This window comes from Oncorhynchus clarkii, chromosome 16 (assembly GCF_045791955.1).
Source record: "Oncorhynchus clarkii lewisi isolate Uvic-CL-2024 chromosome 16, UVic_Ocla_1.0, whole genome shotgun sequence".
Classification (NCBI taxonomy): domain Eukaryota; kingdom Metazoa; phylum Chordata; class Actinopteri; order Salmoniformes; family Salmonidae; genus Oncorhynchus; species Oncorhynchus clarkii.
This window is the reverse complement of record NC_092162.1, coordinates 54,549,318-54,574,173: the sequence shown is the minus strand read 5'-3', so window position 1 is coordinate 54,574,173 and position 24,856 is coordinate 54,549,318. Positions and strand designations below refer to the sequence as shown.

The window sequence follows — 24,856 nt, the reverse complement described above, 5'->3', positions numbered from 1 at the left end:
GCAAATGTATCATTACTGATGCTAGTGTTGGATGTGCTCGTAGAAGCAGAACAACTTGTGTCGTCGACAGGTGCAGGTGTAGTACTGCTGGTAGTAGCAGTACTACCAGTAGAGCTGGTATGTGTCTCTATGGACGCGGGCCTTACTTTTTGTAACCATTTATACATTTTCGAGAAAACGGAATGAGCAGCAGCTACGTTTGGCTACATACGGACCATTAGTGGAATTCCCACGAGAGAATAACAGTTAATGTGATTGGATGTTAATTATTTGACTAGAATACCTGTTTTTTTATATTTTTTGTTATTTCGCTGAACACTAGATGGTTTAATTTTATTTTTGGCAGTGAAACGAGGCTACTCAGGCGGGGGGGAAAAACTCACCCAAATGTATAGCCCCGTTGGAAATGATAAATGGACTGTTTGAAAATGTGAAATTTTTTAAAATGTTATTTTTAATGTTAATCACATTTTTATTTGGCGTACCCCTGACAGCATTGCAGCAGCATACCACCCTGCATACCACTGCTGGCTTGCTTCAGAAGCTAAGCAGGGCTGGTCCTGGTCAGTCCCTGGATGGGCAACCAGATGCTGCTGGAAGTGGTGTTGGAGGGCCAGTAGGAGGCACTCTTTCCTCTGGTCTAAAAAAGATCCAAATTCCCCAGGGCAGTGACACTGTGTAGGGTGCCATCTTTTGGATGGGACGTTAAACGGGTGCCCTGACTCTCTGAGGTCATTAAAGATCCCATGGCATTTATCGTGAGAGTAGGGGTGTTAACCCCGGTGTCCTGGCTAAATTCCCAATCTGGCCCTCAAACCATCACAGGCACCTAATAATCCCCAGTTTATAATTGGCTCATTCATCCCCCCTCCTCTCCCCTGGAACTATTCCCCAGGTCGTTGCTGTAAATGAGAATGTGTTCTCAGTCAATTTACCTGGTAAAATAATGGATAAATAAAATTAAAATAAAATTGTGCATATCCCTGGGGGTTTTGAGTGTTAGTGTTCTGTCCTCCCCTCCCAGGCCGTTGGTCTGGAGTAGGATTAGTAAATAGTGGAATGGGGTGGTATTTATTTTTTTAGAGAGAGGGCTAATAGTTGGCAGGGTAATTTAGCCTTTCCCCAATTTTATAGTACCGTATCAAAAACCATTGAATGTAGGTAGGCCGTGAATTGCCTCACACTCCCTCCAGTACAATAGGTGGCGGTGTAGGCACCGGATTCGATGCGATCCGGACAACACAATCCCAAAGAAGAAGAAGAATTGTTGAAAGGCAACCTGAGTGAACTACCTTCATTTTGTCCACCATCTTTGGCTCTGCATTGTAAGTGAATATGGCAATGCTCTTTGGCATGGGACATTATTGTCGCCTGGCAGGACGAGTTATGAGCGCACTGTCCCGCAGACAAACGCGTGGTACGCTTCTTCCAGCGACAAGATGGTATAGCACCCAAACGACTGGCGATAGTGAGTATAAACTTCCGCTGCGACTGCAAGGGCCCACTGAGCGACGCGCTCTTTGCTATGCATTAGTTTTAGCGCATAGCACATTTGAGGTCCGAGCAGGGGAGATTGAATAATAACAACACTGACCACGCTCTCACGACCACCTACTTGTATTGCCTTGACAATCCACACGTGTGTAGACTATCTTTTTTTTGCGTCAATTAACTTTAGTTTTGAAATCTGACATTTTACCAAGTTTACAGAATTTACAACAGAACATAGTTTTGAAAAGTTTGGTTACATTGTGTTTGGAAGGGCAAGTAAACTGCATTTCAGCTTTCTATAGTGTAGTTGAATACTGTAACTCAAATCGGTTTGATAGTACATCGCGGGTTACTTGTAGGCCACATTCCTGATCCTCTGACGGTGGCCAACTTCAAACATTTTTTTTTGATAGGTGGCTGCCGGTATGAGATGTGTCATGCCGATCATAAATACCCGACGTCCTGCCAGCTACGGTGACCTGTGTTGATTAACAATGTTATTTCAAAGGTTTACAACAGATTTCAATTATCGACAGGATGTCACTCTGTTTTGGCTTGTTATATTGTATAACGCTTTGGTGAGTTAAATAAGTTTAATCAACAATTCATTAGCCTGTTATGCAGATAAATTGAATATTTATTTAATGTTTTTAAGATATCGCATGGCATTTGTCTCCACTTTCACCAAGCAATAGCCTATGTATTTGCTCTCTAGGGCAGGGTTTCCCAATCTCCTTGCACGTTATGTTTTTTTCACTAGCGCTACACAGCTATTTTCAAATAATCAAAGATTGATGATTAGTTGGTTATTTGAATCAGCTGTGTAGTGATATGGCAAAAAAAACAAATGTGCACATCTGGCAGTGGGGGCCCAGGACAGAGTTTGGGAAACCTTGCTCTACAGAACATTCAGCAGTTGTCAGTATCTATTAATCATTTCCGATGTTCTCTCTGTAGAGCTGCAGTTTAAGCTGGATGACCGGACAGCCCACAGCAGTCTGGACCTCTTTAAGAAGGACACAGGCGTCATCTACCGCATCTTGGGCCTAGACCCCAGCCATGTCCAACAAAACCCTGAGCGCTTCCGCGATTGGGCCGTGGTGTTCGGAGACGGGCAAATCACAGGTGGCCGCCACTACTGGGAGGTGACGGTGGAGAAGTCCTCAGAGTTCCGTTTGGGTGTGGCGTTGGTGGCAATGTCAAGGGATGACTGTGTGGGCACCAACAGCTCCTCCTGGGTGTTCGGCTACGTCCAGCGTAAGTGGTTTGCAATGACAACCAACCAGAGGGTGCCGGTGACTCTGGTGGGGAAGCCTGACCGCGTGGGCATCCTGTTGGACTACGAGGCCGGCCTGATAAGCCTGGTGGACATCCCAAAGGCCAAGGTGATCCACAGCATGAGGGCCATGTTCAGGGGGCCTCTCTGCCCAGCGTTTGGCTTGTGGGATGGAGAGCTGCTTACACACTCAGGTCTGGGGGAGCCCGAAGGCTTGAAGTGAAGCATCTCTACTGATGACAATATGGTAGGGAGGTAGGAATGGCTATGTACATTCTGACAACTTGGTTTTTGTAAACTGAACACTTACAGCAGGCAGCACTTGAAAATGTCTTTCAAATCTCCTATGAAAAGCAATATTCTCCATCAGGATTTGGAGAGCAGGGAGTTTGTCCAGTGTATCATTTCACTGCTGTACAGACTCAGGCAAACTCATCACAATAAGCTATTTTTTTGTTACCTCTTGTGTAATATTTTTTTTAAAGTCTGAAATAAATGGCAACAATATGAAGCTGTCTTGTGTGTAACGAGATCATTAGGTACTGGGAATGTTACTGTTGCTTAAAGTCCTGACATTCTCCATTCTCTTGTCAAACTTGAATTAAACCATGCCTTTTTTGATATGCTGAAATTGTATGCCAAAATAAAAAGTTGCACATTTTCACTCATTTATTTACAGCAGAGCATAACATATGGAAATCAAGCTCACATTGACAGTTTAACCTAAGGAAGCAGTCTGTAAAACAGCAGCACTTAATCACAGTAAGTAAATCTTGGATGTGTATCTTAGTTTTGATGTTATAGAACCAGTCTGTTCTGTAGTAAATAGACAACATTCATGTGCATATAACAGGAAATGCTGATGAGATACTATCATACATGAATATTCATTAGTCTCAATCACTCATCACATTTAGACATGTTTCTATATTAACATAAAGTTAAGTATTCACAAGGAGAAAAGACCAGAATTAAAATGGTTATATCCCATCCTCACAATACATGGCTTATTCACTCATATCTTAACCTGCTTATGAAACTGTTCTACTTCCTATTGAGGTAGATTCATATATAAATTTCCACTAAATATATTTATAGCCTGGTAATGTTATGCAGTGTAAAAATCCCTTAAAATATTAATGCTTCATACATGATTGAATACACTGGTAATTTTGAGTAAGGACAAAGTGTGTGTACATAACTCAATAGCTGCCAAGTTCATCTGAGTGGTATACTACAAAGTGCAATGCCTTAGCCAGCTAACTTGCCAAAATATTCAGAAATAACTTAACCATTTTTTATTTTTTTTAAAGATAAGCATGAAATGCGCATGGTCTGACTGACTAGACAATCAAAAACATACCTAAGTTTAGGTTTCTTAATGAACCAGAAAACCAACAGTTATTTCTGGTTGTTGATCAAAGTTAGCTGGCTAATGCATTGATCCTGCTTTTTAGTATACCCCTCTGACTAGCAACTGATCACTTGTTGGTGTCATATCAGCTTTATACAGTGCTACAGTGATTCTGTCCACTCCTGAAGACTCCTAAAGCTTTTATGTGCAGCAACCTGGACAAAGAAAGTGTGCATGGGACCTTTATACGTAGTGACGTGTGACCACATCAACTATACTCACTCAATTAGCTACAACTCTTCATGACTCTTGGCACAAAATGGCTGCATTTTATTACGAAACGTTGTCACCTATCTACCTGAGAAGAGGTAAGTTCACCTGCTTTCCGCCATATTGCTTTAACCAATCCAGTCTTATCAGATCTGTTATGGGGAGTGCTAGTGAACAAGGATATTGGGGAAGGGCACAACTATCTGGAATGAAACTGCCAGTGCCTCTTGTATTAAATACAATATGGTTAGACATCTCTCCTGTCTAGCTCAAACCACAACCTTCACTGTCTAATTTTCTCTGGTCTTCGGTTTTTGACTGGGACCCATTACTGCATAGGTACATCTGCTGGTACTCCGTCAAGATCGACACCACCCCGTCCCGACCAAACTGCCTGGCGTCATCCAGGGGTGTGTTTCCCCACCTGATAGAGAGCGCAATATAGCAGTAATGAAAAAACTTTGAAATACTGCTGCAGAGGCAAAGGAAACAAGGGAGGGTGTGCTAAGTAATGCTCTGAGTCTCAAAAGAAATCAGGTCATAATAGCCCTCGACTAGTCTGGTGTAGTTTGGTGATTTTAAAGGCCTGGACACTTTTAAAACCACCAGTCTCCATTATGCATGCCTGAAGGACCTTTACAATGGAACATCTCTCAAAGATGTGTGAATTATTAAAAGTGACATGCAGATGATGAGGTGGTGTCCCTACCTGTCCTTTATATGGGGGTTCACTTTACACATCTCTGTTAGGAAGATCACCGCTTCCACGTGACCTGAACAAACAGGAAGGAATAATTAAATCTCAATATAAGGCAACCAACTATGCATTCACATATCTATAGTTATCCCAGCGAAGCCGTCCACTCCAATTTAACCAAAGCAGACACACTTGAATTACAACTCAGAACAATAAGGTGAAGTACATGCTATGTGAGAGAACAGTTTTATCCCTGAAAAATATGTAGGTGCACCTTCGGCTGATGCCACGTGGAGACCTGTACGAGAATCATAGTCTTTCTCTTCCATGTCCACAGCGGAGAGAGCAAACCTAAAGGAGAGGACATTAGCGAGAGAAGGAAGAAAAAAAAAAAGAGTATAGCGAAAGGTTAATTGGAATGACAGATGGTGTAATTATGAAGTTAACTGAAATTGATTTGATACCAGGGGTGGTCTGTTCCATGCTGCACATGAATTAATTATTGAAGCCATATTATTATTGCCTATCTGGCGCCAGCGCTTGCTTATGAAAAATCAAACTACATTTCTGGTAAATCAGAAGGACCAACTATAATGGTTTATATAACTATCCCAAGATTCTGACTTTACCTCCTCAGGGCAGAGACATCACCACTGTAAGCTGCAAACATCAGGTTAACCACTGACTTGTTCTGAAGGGTCAGAAGAAAACATCACAATTATGGGTTATCAACATAGAAGGATATTGAAGCACAGCGATGTTTCAGATATTGTGGCGGAAGCATAAACACTAAACATGAATGTTCCCAAGTGGTATATTTGAGAAACATTTAGTATACTTAGGGCCCGATTCTGACTTAGGAAATTATGCCTTTATTATGCACTTCTCAGTAGTTGGTATTCAGACTTACCGTATGAAGGTGTGTAATGAGCATTGCAGGCGTGGCTCCCTTGCGCGCTCTGAATAAATGTAATTCAACCGCTGAAAACCCTTCCACTTGCTGGCCAACAGATTTTCTATTAAATACGGTTTTCAGTACATTTATCTTAAGCCATCCATTTCAATACGATGTACCCGCAATTAGAATTTGTCGAGAGACTAGAATACATCAAGAGAACGGGTTCAGAAAATAAGGATCAATGACATAATACCATCTATGCATCTTGGTCTTAGTTTCAGCACCAACTGGTAAATTAAAAAATACTCAGACCTTGTAGATTATTTAGGCAAATTTCAGGGTTAGGAAAGTATGTATGAAACTTAAAATAAAAACTGGTTTGGAGAGCCTTTATGCACACAATGTATAGTTGAATAAAAAATACAGTGGTTTGATTCATCCTGAAAGCTGTCATACTCAAGTTCAATCCATTAAATCTTGTAAAATGAAAAAAAAAAGTTAACAATGGGAGCGGAACAAGTCCTATAAATACATCTACTCTAATTCTCACTAAACATGGAACTGTATGACAACGGTCCAGTCGTCATGAACCGTGCGCCAGGCTCCAGGTTTAAACTGCTATATGTCCCAAATTATTGCCCAATGTTAGCCTAATATGATCTACTAATGCAAGCGACCCTCAGGAATAACTTACCTAGATGTGACAGAGGAAAGAAACATAAATGGAATGATGCTAAATTTAAGCTACAAATTTGAGAAAACTAACACTAAAGTGACAGTTATAAATGTATGTGGCTCCCAAAAGTGGCTAATAAATTAACATGATAGAAATTGTAAAATAAAACAGAGAAAAGCCTGGGCATAGGCTATAATTCAAACATTCTAAAGAGCATACATCAACTCGGCAGGTTCAGCCCTACAGAAGCCAAGGTTCAGCCCTACAGAAGCCAAGGTTCAGCCCTACAGAAGCCAAGGTTCAGGCCTAGAGAAAGCCAAGGTTCAGCCCTACAGAAGCCAAGGTTCAGCCCTACAGAAGCCAAGGTTCAGCCCTACAGAAGCCAAGGTTCAGCCCTACAGAAGCCAAGGTTCAGCCCTACAGAAGCCAAGGTTCAGCCCTACAGAAGCCAAGGTTCAGGCCTACAGAAGCCAAGATTCAGCCCTACAGAAGCCAAGGTTCAGCCCTACAGAAGCCAAGGTTCAAACCCTACAGAAGCCAAGGTTCAGGCCTACAGAAGCCCATCGTTTGAGTGTCCAAATGATTTAATAGAAATCACGGCTGCAACATTGATAATCAATTAAAAAGGGATTTAATATTCCCTGCTATTTTGTTTTAATTATCATTTTGGAGGGTGAGGGTTGCATGCTTGTTTTTTTTACGCTTGGGGAGGGCCAAGTAAAAATATATTTTTCTCCGGGGGAGGTATAACTTTCACTCCCCTAGCTCTTATCTGTGTATAAATGACAGTGCATGGACAATGCTGTTATTTCTATCAGAAAAAAAGAAAGAAGATGCTTTTTCCACTTGGAACCAGCAGGTTCGCTCAACCTTATTCATGGTTTCCTCGCACATAGAGGTGGTGGAATTACGAGGGAATTAAGTCAAGGTAAGAATATGGCTTATCTGTAGACACACCTTTGCCACACCTTAATTTCTTAGCTCTCCAACCCGAACGAATAGTGGTTGACTTCAAGGTCAGAATACACATAGAGAGAAAGGTGCATAAAAAGGGAATTAACGTTCAATTTTCCCACTCTTAACCCGGGTCGGAATCAGGACCTTAGTGCCTGTTCTATCCCTTACCCTATCATCAAGTGAGAGTCTGCGAGGGTCCAGCTTCCTTGCAAAGTGTCTCAGGTTATCATAATTGTGGAAGTTGAAGAGAGAAACCAGCTCCTGATCAATCAGCAGACAGAATGGGAAAATGAGACAGATTTATCTATTATTCAACGTTCTATTCTGTTTTAATCTTCCAAATTTACAATGTCTAATACAGAAAAAAATATATACACTCAGGTATGACATTGACATTACTTTTGATATATCAAAAAACAAGGTAATCAACGAGAATAAATATCTACTGCTGGGTATGGTAAAAACTTATGTCATAGGGGATTGAAATTCTTCTTGTCTGCATACCTGACAGAAGTGAATGCCTCGGACACTATTTCCGACACGGTCTAAGGGAGGAGACCAACACATTATTCCCATGATATTAGGGACCACCAGCAGCACTGCACCCGACACGCCAGACTTAGCAGGCAAGCCCACCTGGAAACAAAGAAGGGACAAAAAGCAAGAATGAAGTTAAGTATGACACTTACCTTGTCTCATCTCTTTTAACTGCATTGATCTGACAACACAGGATAGGTGAGAGCAACATGGCACCTCTGAGATAAAGGGGAACGTTCTATTTTACCACATACAGTATGATAAACAAAGATATTGGATAAATGATGATGAGATGGGGATGTCTCACTTTCTCTTCCGTCGCTGTGATAAGGCCACCTCAGGTCATTGACCTCTGTCTGTTTCTCAGTGACTCACATGGAAGGCGAACTGGCCAGAGAAGTCGTACATTCCGCAGGAGTGCATGAGGCTTAGGGTGTTCCGCACAGCCTCCGCACTTAGCACCCGCTCGCCTGTGATTGGACAGATGCCCCCGTTGGCCAGTGTGGCGGCCATGACACAGCCTGATTCACAGGTCACCTCAATGGAGCACAGCTGAGAGGAAAACAGAACAGTTGAGACCTCTGGTTTATTGTACAGTCAGGTTTGAGAAGTAACTGATTACATGTAATCTGTTACATATAATATGATTACAACATCAAAAAAACAGTAACTGTAATCTGTTACCAGCAAAATGATTGTAATGAGATTACAGATACTTTTGAAAAACTAGATGATTACTTACATCAGAAAGAATGTTTGTAAAAAAAATACATTATTACACCTTTTTGTTTTCTCAATGACATTCAATTCAGCATTGAATGTCATGGGAAAGGGTTACGTTTATTCCACCTGAGCGAGTCTGACCATAAGTCAGAGACCACTATAATGATGCACCAAATGCATTTGATGGATCCTTTAAGTCTTTTTCTAATGCCTCTTAAGGGGAAAGTAATCCAATAGTAACTGAAAGTAATCAGAATATTTTACAGAGTTTGGACAATCCATAAATTATGTTACGTAATGTAATGGAATACATTTAGAAAGTAACCTTCCCAACCCTGTGTACAGGGTAGTACTTTACTCACATACAGAGTGTTTCCACCAGAGACAGCAACTATGAATACAACAGCAAATCTCTTTAAACATGAGTCTCACCTGGAAGTAGAAATCAAGGGCTGCAATCATATCTGCATTCTCAGGAAAGCACTACCAGGCAAAATGAGAGAAAGGCCACAGTTTCAGGACAGGTAGTATAACTTATAGTTTTAGAGTTTAGAAATTGGTTTAACTATTGGGAAGACTCTGTGAAGCTCAAACACTCACTTTTTTCTCCTTCAGGTAGTAACCAATAGCAAAATTCCTATCCCCGGTCTCCTTCTCTGATTGAAAACTTTGAAGGCAAATACATAGTGGGCTTCAAAATTACTGGCAATGCACAAACAATACTTAAAAAAATATAAACAATATAATTATAGAGATAAACTCAAAATAACAACGTGAGAAATACCGTACTTTATTAATGTTTCAATGGAACCCACCAAAATCATTTATTGATGTAAAATTTTTTTTTTTAAATCCATGTCCTCCAAATCAAGGTTTCACAATTAATGGCACCCTTAAAGAATATTGTAAATAAAATCTACCAAAAGTAAATCAGGAATTAAATTCCACTTATTTAAGTTGATCTAAGCCTTAAGGAACTATACTGAGTCATTACATCACTTCCTGTTTCACAAGGGTATAAAAATGAGGTAACACGCATGCAATATCCCTTTGTCATCCAACATCATGAAGAAAACAAAATAACTGATATGAACAATTAAAAAGCTCGCGGGTAGAGGACGCAAATACATTTTGCCCCCCAGGATAGGGAGGAGGATGGTGAGAGAAGCAACAAAATCGCCAACAATCACTGTGAAAGAATTGCAGGCCTTGGTGGCATCTCAGGGTCACCAGGTTTCAAAAAGCACCGTCAGACACCACATCCACATCCACAGGCTCTTTGGAAGGGTTGCCCGAAGAAAGCCCTTTCTTACCCCAAGACACAGACGCAAGCGCTTGGAGTTTGCCAAACGTCATTTAAATTATGACTAGAAGACGGTGCTCTGGTCAGATGAGACCAAAATTAAATGTTTTGGTCAGATACAGCATCGGCATGTTTGGCGTCGAGATGCATGCAAGGAGAGGCACCTCATACCCACGGTGAAATATGGAGGGGGGTCAGTGATGTTTTGGGGCTGTTTTAATTCCAGAGGTCCAGGGACACTGGTTAAGATTGATGGCATAATGAATTCCACCAGGTATCATGCAATTTTGGCTGACAATCTGGTGGCCTCTGCCAGAGGGCTGGGACTTGGCTGTATGTGGACTTTCCAACAAGACAATGACCCAAAACATACCTCAAGATCCACACAGCAATGGTTCTGTGACAACAAAATTAATGTTCTGTCATGGCCATCTCAGTCGCCGGACCTCAATCCAATCGTACACCTGTCGGCTGAGTTGAAGAGGGCAGTTGATAAGCGCAAACCCAAGAATGTGAAGGACCTTGAAAGGATCTGGAGGAATGGTCCAAAATCCCTCCAAATGTGTTCCTTTACCTTGTCAAACATTACAGGAAAAGACTCCATGCTGTTATCCTTGCCAGAGGTGGTTGCACTAAGTACTAAATGAGGAGTGACAATAATTATGAAACCTTGATTTTGGTGAAATGTATTTTGTATTAAATTATTGTATGATTTTGGTTGGTTCCATTGATGTTGGTAATTTGAGTTTCTCTCTATAATTATATTGTTTATATATTTTTTTTTAAGTATTGTTTGTGCATTGCCAGTAATTTTGGAGCCCACTGAATTAAAAGCTGTTTATCACACCACAAATTACATAATTTTATTTTCATACTATAATGTTCAATTTGACACTCACGTAGCGTTGCTGAAGCCCACATACTCTGTGCCAGCCATCTTCTTCAAGTATTCCATTACCTACGATAAAAGATGTCAGTTTTTCCATTACATTTTACTAATAAGAAGCAATTGTAGACAAGTCAGAAGTCTGAAACTTAAAGGATACTCACATAATCAAACCTCTCTGCCTTATTCGAGTTAGGCTGTAAAGAAGAAGAAGGAATTCCCTTTAGTACAGTGTTCTTGTGCTGAAGTAATTTTGCATTGACACTAAACAGAGCTGTTCTGTCCCTAGGTGGCAGTGTTTGTGTATTTTGGCACCAACGGTACAGTGTGCTGGTGAGTCAGACAGATTCTGGGTGGGTGTGCAGGGTAGGATTAGTTGCGGTATCCGTCCGTCCGTCCGTCCGTCTGTCTGTCCGTCTGTCTGTCTGTCTGTCTGCGTGATGTGATGTGTATAACATGGGCTAGCAGCTCGGGGGCAGATTATTGCCCTGCTTAAGTTTCAGGGTCCAGTGAAAGATCACCAGCAAGTCGTTAAGTCACCAAAACGGGCAGGGACTGGTACTTCCCCGTTGAGTGGTCCTCAAGGAATAGGTTTCTTCAAATGTGGTGCGACCCTGGGCTTATTGGTCAGTGATACTCTGATGAAGTTTGCAAGTTCAAATCCCTGCTGACAATGTACAAATCTGTCGTTCTGCCCCTGAACAGGCAGTTAACCCACTGTTCCTAGGCCGTCATTGAAAATAAGAATTTGTTCTTAACTGACTTGCCTAGTAAAATAAAGGTAAAATAAATTGTAAAAAAATTAAAAAGTGCTCCTGAGTGATGACACATCTTTCCACTCATAACTTCAGAGAGTTCTGCGCTCTCTGAAAGATCAAGTGAACTTTGCGCAATTTTTATGAATGAATTGCATAAACTCCAAATAAAACGTGCTAGGAGTGCTACACTTAATTGGAAGAGTACAAGTCCTTCCCTCAACTTGCCCAGTGCAGTATGGGCTATAGACTATTAGCCAATGAAATGACTCATCCATCTTGATCTGTTCTCTCTTCCTGTACTTAAAGTTGTCAAAGACATACATTATAATACTTATGATTGTCAGACATAAACACATACCCACCCACCCACACAATCACACATACAGTCTCTCACCCACAGACAAACACGCCTTTACTTCCCAGCTGTCTCATTGGCCTGTCTAACACATACACACATCCTGTCAGTCCCACCCTCGCCCACTAATGAATGTGACCTGAATGGCCTAAGAGGCAGCTGGTGAAGACAGGCAGCTAGGCAGGGAGAGGAAAACACAGCAGAATAGAGGTCCATGTCTATATAGAGGACTGCATTCTTTCCCCACTGCTGTATCTGTTAGAATGAGGGCAATGCTGACTGATAGGGAGGGTTGGCGAGTCAGCTGGAGATAGTTTACTGACCTCTGTCCACACTGTATTGGGCCATAGAGTGAATTGGTCAATGATTGAGGGTGGTCTGACTGTGACACTTGGCTGTACTAGTTACAACAGATTTCCTGATTTCCTGTATATTTGATGTTGGAGTGGATTTGGTGTACAACAGTTTGCACTCATTGGCAATGCTTAATCTGTGTGCATGTAATGTACTCCTGATATTATTTAAGTTAGCTAGCAAAGATTTGATCTATCCTCTCATTCTAAAACCTCATGAAAGGTTATGGGAGATTATAACATCACCCAGGAATCCCCTTACCTTGAGCAGAGAACTGATGATGATAGCCCCCGCGTTCACCATAGGGTTGTGTGGTTTATCTGTCCAAGGAGAGAGAGGACAATGTTATCACTGTAGTGCACTCCACCACCATATAACCTAAAGATATGGCCGCTTTACAAAGTGAACACGTATGTGCGTGCCAGAGGTGAACATGTGTAAAGACACCTAGTCAGCTGTAGCCAGCTTAGAGGGAACCTGCAGATAAGCTGTATTGACTGGTTAATGATCAGATGTCCTGTTCTTGCTTGTTCCTGCTCTATCGACTGTATCTCACCAGTCAAGACCTACAGCATATTGTAATCATTGATCAAGTCGATTGGTAATTTCCCTGTTTCTCAATCACCTCCCACTGGGCAAAGACTAGTTGAATCAATGTGGTATCCACGTCATTGCAGCCAAAAATAATCATTGTGATGATGCTGAATCAATATGGGAAAAGTTTTTTTTGTTGATTTCATGTTGAATTCACGTTAGTTGGCAAAAAAACGAATTTCAATCAAAACTAGACGTTGAACTGACATCTGTGCCCAGTGGGCTGTAGTTGCAGAGAGGTTGGTTGGTTTACACAATTGTTCACTGAAATATGTAATTGTTTGCTTCCAGTGTAATGAACTATTCACTACCCTACGATTGAGTTAGCTTAGATCAGGAGATAGGGTCAGAGATATCATTGAGTGTTCAATGTAAGACAGTTTTTTCCTCAGTACTCCTCAGATGCATTCAAGTGTGGGGCATCTACACAGAAGTCAACACAGAGACATGTAGTAGATATGTGAGCCCAGCCATAGGCAGACAGGGATAGGGTTAGGGTTAATCTCTCTCACCCTCATCATTCAGTGACAGCTGGTTGAACTTGAGTCCGCTAGGCTCTTTGCCCACGTAACGGTGCACATGCTCAGTGCCGATCTCGTGCACAGCAATGGCGTACTCCAGTGGCTTCACACATGATTGAAGACAGAATGGAACCTTGGTGTCACCTGCAGAATGTCTGCATCACACCAGCAGGGGAGAGATCATGGGACAGTGAGGGCTGAGGTGACAACAGACACCGTGGAGAATTCTGCATAAACAAGGTGGGCAGAGACTGACAGGGCAAGATGAGGGGATGACATGTGGACTGCCTGTTCAAAGCTCTTAATTTCAGTAACATGGGTTATGTGTCATGATGGAGGGCAGTGGTGATATACTGTAAAAAGAGACTACGTACATAGATCAGATGATGCTATAATCTTACCTCTGCCCATCCACTGTGCATAGAGACACTCCCCACAGATTAGGGCTGAATTTAGCCAGTTGAGGAATGTAATCTGCTACCTAAGGAAAGACACACAAAGGAGTGGATTGGATGAGTGTAATGTGTGTCAAAGGCAGGTACAGTGCATTCGAAAAGTATTCAGACCCCTTCACTTTTTCCACATTTTGTTACGTCACAGCCTTATTCTAGAATGAATTAAATTAATAGTTTTACTCATCAATCTACACACAATACCCCATAATGACAAAGCAAAAACAGGTTTTTAGATATTTTTGCAAATGTATTGAAAATAAAAAACAGAAATACCTTATTCACAGAAGTATTCAGACTTTGCTATGAGACTCAAAATTGAGCTCAGGTGAATCCTGTTTTAATTGATCATCCTTGAGGTGTTTCTACAACTTGGAGTCCAACTGTGGTAAATGCAATTGATTGGACATGATTTGGAAAGGCACACACCTGTCTATATTAGGTCCCATAGTTGACAATGCATGTAAAGAAAAAACCAAGCCATGAGGCCGAAGGAATTGTTCGTAGAGCTCAGAGACAGAATTGTGTCGAGGCACAGATCTAGGGAAGGGTACCCAAAAAATTCTGCAACATTGAAGGTGCCCAAGAACACAGTATACTCCATCATTATTAAATGGAAGAAGTTAATAACCACCAAGACTCTTCCTAGAGCTGGCTGCCCGGCCAAACTGAGCAATCGGGGGAGAAGGGCCTTGGTCAGGGATGTGACCAAGAACCCGATGGTCACTCTGACAGAGCTCCAGAGTTCCTCTGTGGAGATGGGAAAACATTCCAGAAGGACAACCATCTGTGCAGCACTCCACCAATCAGGACTTTATGGTAGAGTGGGCAGGCGGAAGCCACTCCTCATGCAAAGGCACATGACAGCCCGCTTGGAGTTTGCCAAAAGGCCCCTCAAGGACTCTCAGACCATGAGAAACAAGATTCTCTGGTCTGTTGAATCCAAGATTGAACTATTTGGCCTGAATGCCAAGTGGCACGTCTGGAGGAAACCAGGCACCGCTCATCACTTGGCCAATACCACCGCTACGGTGAAGCATGGTGGTGGCAGCATCATGCTGTGGGGGTGTTTTTCAGTGGCAGGGACTGGGAGACTAGTCAGGAAAGATAAATGGAGCAAAGTACAGACAGATCCTTGATGAGAACCAGCTCCAGAGCGCTCAGGACCTCAGACTGAGGCGAAGGTTCACCTTCCAACAGGACAGCGACCCTAAGCACACAGCCAAGACAATGCAGGAGTGGCTCTGGACAAGTCTCTGAATGTCCTTGAGTGGCCCAGCCACTCATACCCAAGAAGACTCAATGCTGTAATCACTGCCAACGGTGTTTCAACAGGGTCTGAATATTTATGTAAATGTAATATTTCCATTTTCCCCCCCAAAAAAACTGTTTTTTGCTTTGTCATTATGGGTTATTGTGTGTATATTGATGATGATTTTAATTTTAACTTTTAAAAAAAAATAAAGCTGTCATGTAACAAAATGTGGAAAAAGTGAAGGGTCTGAATACTTTCCGAATGCACTGTATGTATAGTACATGTGTATGTAAATGTATGTACATGTATGTACAAATGTAGTGTGTGCAAGGCTTCATTCAGTACGCGCGTGTGAGTGAGATTATTTTAGCATATTCTCATGTGGATGTGTAGGTGTGTAAGTGTACAATATGTGAGAATGCTTTTAGCATGTGAATTCCAATGTACATAGTGCAGGCATCCTAACAGGACTCACGTGTCCCCCCTCCTGCCTTTGGGTACTGTAGTACAGCTGGTCCATGTTGGATGCAAACACCTCAAAGTCTGGGATGATGAACTTCCTCCTGAACGCCTGTGTCAGCAACAGGATGTTAGCACCCACACACCTGAAACACATCACAAATACAGAAATATCACATGTATACTTTGTTTATTACATAGGTAATGGCTTAGTGTGGCACTTGGAACAATAGAGTTGTTGGTTCCATTCCTGTTGGGGCCAACCATGGGAAGATGTTTTGCATTGGGGGTGCTGGACGAAGAGGGGATGGGGGGTTGCTGAGGATAATTTTTGTCCGCTCATACAGGAGTAATAAAGGCCTAGTTCACACAGGATTAATATAATTGTGTATAATTGTATTTTTATTATAATAACATTTCTTTATTATATATATATTATATATTATTTCCATTTATCATGGGGTGCACCCCTACTTCCTGTTGCTGTGTCTAGCGATAACCACTGCTGAGTCCGCAACAACCAGCTGTTCTGGTTTTTAGGGGACATGGAAAGAGAGCCTGTGATGCGACTTCCACTTTTGGACGTTAACAAGGTGACTCTCCATCTTAACTCCTCCTCCATATTTACTGGGTTGTTTGAACAGCGCAGAAGAAAACCTCCCCCAACAGTTTTTTTCCCCTTCTTGTCAAAACCAGTATGTAGGGGATCTAGTTTCAGGTGTTTCTTTTACGCCTGCTACGTTAGATTAGCCTAACGGTTTGAGTGTTGAGCCAGTGACTGAAAAGTCTCTAGTTCATAATCCCCGAGCCGACAAGTTGAAAAATCTGTCTAAGTGCCATTGAGAAAGTCACTTAACTCTAACAACCCTACTCTCCGAAGGTGTCTCATAACACACATGGTACAGGTGCGTATCTACAGGGAGTGTTATGGATATGTAAAAAACATGGTTTTCCAATTCACATGTGTTTTAATATACACTTGTACAAATATAAGCACCCACCAAATTATTATTAATTACCATACAAAAAATATCAGTTAGTTTAGATTATTTACAGTATATAGTATTACTACTGTATTAATACACACAGTGACCTTTAGCCCTGATACACGGCTGCTGACTCCTATGCGGCGTCTAGGAGTCAGCCATGTATCAGGGCTAAGTGACCTATAACAATGGAACAGACACACTACTGATCCTATGATGAAATCCTTAATGACATTAACAACATAAAACTGGACCTCAACTGGGACAAAATTAAATGCTGACAAGAGACAGCCTTTCATACTGTAGATACGCACCTGTACCATTATATATAAACAAAGCACTAAGATTAGTAAGCACTGAGGTGATCTCAGCTGGGTTGAGCTGAAAGATCCGCCCCCCGTTGCTTGTTAATACACAACTTGTTTAGAGTTTGGGGCACTGGGGTGGCTAATATAGGGATTGCAGAATTTATACATTCACCAGAAATGGGACATTTTTATTTCTAGTGGTCTTTTTCCAGTGACCACCTCAGAATGTTCCTCATAATGGGAAGACAATATCTAATCACAACACAATATTGTTATTCTCTTCTCCATGACTTTATTTGTGTATTTGGGCCTAGTTTCTAAATAATACCAAGTACAACACCAAGTCTCAATCTAAGTTGAGCAAAAGGACAGTAGATATGCAGTGTTCAATCACTGAAACATAGTAATTAAATGTAAGAAGTCCACCACACAGGACTCAGTGACCCACTACAGTAGCACGCCAGAGTCTGAATCATCACTGCATTCATTAAGTTAGGTTTGCCAGTTAAGAATTAATACTGTTTGGACAGCAGTCTAGACTCCCTCGGAGCTTGCTGATAAACTGAGCTCCTAATACAACTGGCACCGTCTGCAGTTCACCCACTATGATGGACTTTCATTAGCTCCCGTTCAGACTTAAGCCCTGCACAGATGTCATACTCCAGAGCTATCTCTCTCTCTCTCTGCATGTCACAGTGTGTGAGTGTGTGTGTGTGTGTGTGTGTGTGTGTGTGTGTGTGTGTGTGTGTGTGTGTGTGTGTGTGTGTGTGTGTGTGTGTGTGTGTGTGTGTGTGTGTGTGTGTGTGTGTGTGTGTGTGTGTGTGTGTGTGTGTGTGTGTGTGTGTGTGTGTGTGTGTGTGTGTGATAATACATTATGTTAACTGTCTGAATTAAAGAATCATAGTGTTTGTCAATATTCTCTCTATACCATCCTACTAACGTTAGAGGATGTGTAAGGTTAAGATGAAAGTGAAAATCGAGCATAGCTCACTTCCTGAAGAGTTTCTGGTCCATCATGACTGTTCTGGCAGATTCCCGCATGGTTTGGCGCAGATGACGCATACAGTCCCTCAGCCTGGGATCAGATGTCCACAAACCTGTGCTCTTCAACGCCTGGAGGAGGGAGAGAGGAACATTTAGAAAACAAGAGTGAGAGATTTCTTTTAGAGAAAATTAAAAAGAAGGGAGAGGGAGGGAAGAGGAAAAATGGGCATGGAGTCATGGAGAGCTGATCCAGAACTGGGATAGCATCTCTAGGGAAGGGTGATAGATATTTGAGCTCTAAGAAAGCTGGTCCCGATGCTGGTCCTAATAGAGTACTAGGGCTGTCAAATGATTAAAGCATTTAAATCGAGTTAATCGCAGGATTGAGCTGTAATTTAAGATTTTTTTTAATAAGCATAACAAGAACGTCTTGATTTTGTCCAAAGTAATGGTTAGCAAAAAACAAGTAATTTGATCAAATACACTTTCTTTAACCTCAATGTGAACTTGTTTTGAAATTGCATTGTTGTTTTTAGCACTATAGATTATGTACAGTATTTTGGATGTTTTCAGTGTATTTTGAATTGTATTTTATTGAATTTTATTGAATTTTTGTATTTTGAAGAAAAAAAATGATGCGCTAAAATTACAAAAACTTAACTCAGGTTAACAGATTGACTGAAAGAGTTCTTATTTTATTCATGTTTTGGTACATAACGATAAGGACATGTATAGGTTATTAATAATAATTGAATTGATCACTTTGAGTGACTTTTCTTTAGCTATAGAAGAACTGAAAATATACAGGACTACAATAATTGTTTAAGTGTGTCACATTCAATACCTGAATTGGAACAAAGTATGATTTTATCTGACTACAGGCACAAACCTTGTTTTGCCATTATGTGAGCAGCAACACGGGTTCTTGCAGTCCTGTAAATTGCCCTGAAGGAGGAAGATACATATCTAGTGTTTGAAATCCCTCCCCTAAGCCAACTTCAAGTCATGCCGACAGCTATATGCAACGTGTGTCTATTTCTGGGGTATCATGTACATTGACAGCAGACTTGCCTCAAAGGAGTGTTCAGACAGTTATTTTCAAGCCTGTGTGTCTGAGCAATGCTTTAATGAGCAACACACATTGCTTGACTGGACTGTTGTGTTCAGTTATTTTATGTCCTTGGTCACATAGGATAGTGGCTTTCATGAGAGCCTGAAGTGATATTCAGACATACTTGTATTGGACAGCAGCATTCAAAGCTATGTTTACTGGGGGCAGTACTGGGTGTTTTTCCATTCCTGACAGAAGCAAAGATGACAGAATTTTAGAGCTTTTGAGAAATTGAGTCATCAGATGAGAGAAGTACTTCAATAACACTAGTTAAGTAACATAATTGCTCTATGAGAACTAAATATAACCTCACCACACAAAGAAAGGATCCTGTTTCCTGGTAGGTCTGGGAAAGGTGTAAGCCCTAATTAGCCTAATCTCTAATCTATTGTGACAGTATTCTGTAGCCACAGCTACTGTTCAGTCAGTCCTTCCAATGTGTTTTAGTCAAACTCCTCTGTGTCACTGTTCCCTGTCATGCCAAACACATACAGCATAACATGACAATAAATGACAGATCTCCCTCCTCAAAACTGAGATCAGTCAAAGGTCAAAGCAGATGGCAACAGTGTAGTCACTAGCCACTTTAAACAATGCCACTTAATATAATGTTTACATACCCTACATTACTCATCTCATATGTATATACTGTACTCTATATTATCTACTGCATCTTGCCATCTTTATGTAATACATGTATCACTAGCCACTTTAAACTATGCCACTTTACCCTACATTGCTCATCTCATATGTATATACTGTACTCTATACCATCTACTGCATCTTGCCTATGCCGTTCTGTACCATCACTCATTCATATATCTTTAAGTACATATTCTTTATCCCTTTACACTTGTGTGTATAAGGTAGTAGTTGTGGAATTGTTAGGTTAGATTACTCGTTGGTTATTACTGCATTGTCGGAACTAGAAGCACAAGCATTTCGCTAAACTCGCATTAACATCTGCTAACCATGTGTATGTGACAAATACAATTTGATTTGATTTTTAGTAGCACCTGTACAGTTCTTTAAAAGGTACAAATGATGTAAGAATATCAAGCATTGCAATCAATCAGAAATAAAACTGGGCATACATGCTGTACTCTGAATGCTCTGGTTGAGGTACAACTTCGTGTTGTTCAACTGCTTGAGAATGCAGTGCCCAGATACAGTAGTTATTTTTCATATCATATGCTCCCTTACCTCTGACTAACCACTAGAAATGCCAGTGCATCTACCCAACCCCAGTCTATCCTAAGTGGTGGAGCGATTGGCAGACCTGGGGTTTGAACCCCTGTTTCAAGGGGCAAGGTGTAGTCCACTGGACAAAACTCCATCACCCCAATTATGGTGAATTATGGTGTAAAAGCACAGGGAGTGGTCGTGGACACTGGACAGAGAGTTTCTTCACACTTCATAAAATGCCATGTTCAGCGTTTGTGGGCCTATGGACAAATGTGCTTGTATGATATTCTCACCAACTGAGCTGAGACTTCTGTACATGTTCTAAATGATGGTGTAAAAGCACGGAGAGGGAACACAAAGTCTCTTCACGCATCGTAAAATGACTGGAGGTCAAGTGCTTCTATGACATTCTCACCAACTGAGCTACAACTTCTGTGATGTTCTTCTCGACTCGTGTCCCCAACATTCCAGAGGCGACTGTTGCTTGGGAATGGCTGGTGGTCATTGGTGAGGTAAATACGTTTGTTAGCACCTAGCTTGAACTTGGTTTCATTGGTGAGGTGATGTCAGACCAGGTTATACTGAGTTATCATTGATTAAGACGCCAATCTTTTGGGGTTTAAGAGGATTCACGTCTAGCCTCAACGACGAGGCCACACCTGTCTATTAGTCATAAAGTTACACAAGGCGTTTCCGCAACACTTTTAAACCTGAGCTTGAACTGGGCTGGTGACATGGTGCTGCCAGATGTCGAGGATGGATTCCTGCCTGGCTCGTCTTATACTCTCTGGGGTTCGATCGGTATGCATTTAGCTCAAGTGAAAACAGCAAGCCCAAAGGTCTCTTCAGGAACTAGAATGTGTTGTTGTACAGGCAGTACTGTGTCAACTTTAAAAGGATGTCGAGGAATGTCAAGGCAACTGTCAATACAATCAGAAAAAAAGGGCATTCCAGATGTATTTTAAATAGGTTAAATAACCTGTACTGTATATGTAAGACGTTTACATACACCTTAGCCAAATACCTTTAAACTCAGTTTTTCACAATTACTGACATTTAATCAGAGTAAAGAAATCCCTGTTTTAGGTCAGTTAGGATCACCACTTTATTTTAAGAATGTGAAATGTCAGAATAATAGTAGAGAGAATGATTTATTTCAGCTTTTTTTCTTTCATTACATTCCCAGTGGGTCAGAAGTTTACATACATCAATTAGTATTTGGTAAGTAAGTTGGGTGAATTTTGGCCCATTCCTCCTGACAGAGCTGGTGTAACCGAGTCAGGTTTGCAGGCCTCCTTGCTCGCACACGATTTTTCAGTTCTGCCCAAACATTTTCTATGGGATTGAGGTCAGGGCTTTGTGATGGCCGCTCCAATACCTTCACTTTGTTGTCCTTAAGCCATTTTGCCACAACTTTGGAAGTATGCTTGGGGTCTTTGTCCATTTGGAAGACCCATTTGCGACCAAGCTTTAACTGATGACTTGAGATGTTGCTTCAATATATCAACATAATTTTCCTTCCTCATGATGCCAACTATTTTGTGAAGTGCACCAGTCCCTTCTGCAGCAAAGAACCCCCACAACATGATGCTGCCAGCCCAGTGCTTCACGGTTGGGATGGTGTTCTTCGGCTTGCAAGCCTCCCCCTTTTTCCTCCAAACATAACGATGATCATTATGGCCAAACAGTTCTATTTTTGTTTCATCAGACCAGAGGACATTTCTCCAAAAATAATGATCTTTGGCCCCATGTGCAGTTGCAAACCGTAGACTGGCTTTTTATGGAAGTTTTGGAGCAGTTGTTTCTTCCTTGATGAGCGGTCATTCAGGTTATGTCGATATGGGATTCATTTTACTGTGGATATAAATACTTTTGTACCCGTTTCCTCCAGCATCTTCACACGGTCCTTTGCTGTTGTTCTGGGATGGATTTGCACTTTTCGCACCAAAGCATGTTCATCTCTAGGAGACCAAACGTGTCTCCTTCCTGAGCGGTATGACAGCTGCGTGGTCCCATGACGTTTATACTTGCGTACTATTGTTTGTACAGATGAACGTGGTACCTTCAGGCATTTGGAAATTGCTCCCAAGGATGAACCAGACTTGTGGAGGTCTACAATTTTTTTCTGAGGTCTTGGCTGATGTCTTTTGATTTTCATAAGATGTCAAGCAAAGAGGCACTGAGTTTGAAGGTAGGCCTTGAAATACATCCACAGGTACACCTCCAATTGACTCAAATGATGTCAATTAGCCTATCAGAAGATTCTAAAGCCAGGACATCATTTTCTGGAATTTTCCAAGCTGTTTAAAGGCAGTCAACTTAGTGTATGTAAACTTCTGACCCACTGGAATTGTGATACAGTGAATTATAAGTTAAATAATCTGACTGTAAACAATTGTTGGAAAAATTACCTGTGTCGTGCACAAAATAGATGTCCTAACCGACTTGCCAAAACTATAGTTTCTTAACAAGAAATTTGTGGAGTGGTTGAAAAACGAGTTAATGACTCCAAGTGTATGTAAACTTCCGACTTCAACTGTAGGTTAGGTTCTACATGGTGTTACACAGTGAGAGAGGATGTGATGAGATGGAGACTCACAGAGATGAAATGAGAGACTGAGATCATCTCTTTACCCTCTGTGATGGTGTAGAAAAGAAGGTCTATCCCAGAGATCAAGCTGTTCCTGTGAAGCCCAGACAACACAGTGCACCATGTCACAATACTAGTGTAGGTCTTACAGGGAGGGACATTGTTAAAGATCACCACTGCATACACGTTTTACACTGTGTTTTGATTGTGTTGACTCATCCGTAGAACTTTCCTTAAGACATACTGTACATGTGCAAAAGAGCACTTAATCATTGACAGCTGTGTATGAACAAATGTTCTGTTTTTCTTTTCACCCCAGCACCAAAAGGGGAGTGTAGTAGGGTATGTAGGGTTGTGTAGTGTAGGCATAGTATAGTGTCGGCCTAGTGTAGTGTAGCAGGCTGTAGTGTAGTGTAGTGTAGTGTCGGCCTAGTGTAGTGTAGCCTATAGTAATGCAGTTCATGTTAATATCAGCTTTCAAACCAATTCCACTGACTACTCAGCTCCAAGTTCTTAAATGTAGTCTACGACACCATTCTTCCACGATAAATTCCATAATTCTGTTTTTTGTTGAGGGTGGTGGAAAATGCTGTCTCAGGCGCCACTCCAGAATCTCCCATAAGTGTTCATTTGGGTTGAGATCTGGTGACTGAGATGGCCATGGCATATGGTTTAAATCATTTTCATGCTCCTCAAACCATTTAGTGACCACTCTGCCCTGTGGATAGGGGCATTGTCATTATATGTGGGCATAGCCATGGTAGCCAAAATAATGGCCTGCCCAGCCTTTTTATACATGACCCTAAGGACTATGGGATGTTAATTGCTTATTTAACTCAGGAACCACATCTTTGTGTAAGCACCAGCTTTCAATACTTTGTATCCCTCATTTACTCAAGTATTTCCATTATTTTGGCAGTTACCTGTATATACTGTACATATTCCCTTATTGGTAGATAATGTGACTGAGTAAGTTTGTACCTGCACTCTGTTTGGTCCAAATCATTGACAGCTTGATGATGTTGCTGCCTGTTGTGGTGCAGTGCTGCGCTCGTGCAGAACAGCTGAAAGGGTTGCTGGCTCCTGGGAAATACATTGCTGTCACTCCCAACTAGTGCGGAGTTGACAGCATGTTTGAGCAGTTGTAAAACTCCCGCATTAGTAATCCGCAGACGTTTCAGACAATGCATTATTAAAGGGTGGATCACAACCAAAAGAAATATAGCGCTGGGTTAGGTTAACAAAGTTCAAATAGAATAAAAACTGTAGAGACATCAGATCTGTGTCCAGTGCGTCGTTCCTCGGAGGCTTTATATCATTTGTTATGCATGCTAGCACAAGGACATGATACTGTCGCGTGGGGGGTGGCGTCGTGACTGGCAGAAGTTGGTTGACAGATGAAAGAGGCCAGTAACCAATGACAGCTGAGGCCAGACCGCGAAGAGAGTGAGAAATGTACGATCCATAGCACAGGTATGATTTCAATGACGTGATTGAGTGGTACATTACAAATCAAATTTTAGGCTACTTTTCTGAGATGCATCTATGGAAACAAAACCTTTAAAAGTCTTGCCGTGTAGGATGTAATATTATGTAATCTTGTTTGTTGTTCACAAGTGTTGAACAAGGTAATATCTGTGAACCTGTAAATAAATGTGAATATATAAATAATACTATTATCCAAAATTATTTGAATTTAACTGCTTACAATTTGATAGCCACATTGGCTTTAGGGAAATGAAGGCTACCAATAAGGCGCAGAGATGGCATTGGGAATTTTCTAGTAACTTGTATCTTGTGTAGCGACACCATATGGTAATGTATCACACCACATGTGGGCCTACTATTAGCTTGTAGCCTACTTTGCCATAGTATA

General features: G+C 41.4%; 2 protein-coding genes across 2 annotated transcripts; one reads left to right on the top strand and one right to left on the bottom strand.

The window, feature by feature from the left end:
• The first annotated feature begins 1,266 nt into the window (after positions 1-1,266).
• LOC139368753 (SPRY domain-containing protein 4-like) lies at positions 1,267-3,427 on the top strand. The gene is made up of 2 exons (XM_071108070.1): positions 1,267-1,468; positions 2,449-3,427. The coding sequence occupies exons 1-2, from the start codon at positions 1,336-1,338 to the stop codon at positions 2,988-2,990; spliced, it is 675 nt and encodes a 224-aa protein (XP_070964171.1). The 5' UTR covers positions 1,267-1,335; the 3' UTR covers positions 2,991-3,427.
• LOC139368752 (glutaminase kidney isoform, mitochondrial-like) lies at positions 3,422-24,358 on the bottom strand. Its single transcript, XM_071108069.1, has 18 exons — positions 23,962-24,358; positions 22,990-23,074; positions 18,102-18,223; positions 15,833-15,962; positions 14,052-14,131; positions 13,642-13,805; positions 12,797-12,855; positions 11,233-11,265; positions 11,082-11,140; positions 9,480-9,546; positions 9,312-9,362; positions 8,532-8,708; positions 8,124-8,255; positions 7,788-7,880; positions 5,718-5,779; positions 5,363-5,439; positions 5,101-5,164; positions 3,422-4,815 (listed from the first exon to the last, which is right to left on the bottom strand). The coding sequence occupies exons 1-18, from the start codon at positions 24,168-24,170 to the stop codon at positions 4,656-4,658; spliced, it is 1,824 nt and encodes a 607-aa protein (XP_070964170.1). The 5' UTR covers positions 24,171-24,358; the 3' UTR covers positions 3,422-4,655.
• Between the last annotated feature and the right edge of the window lie 498 nt (positions 24,359-24,856).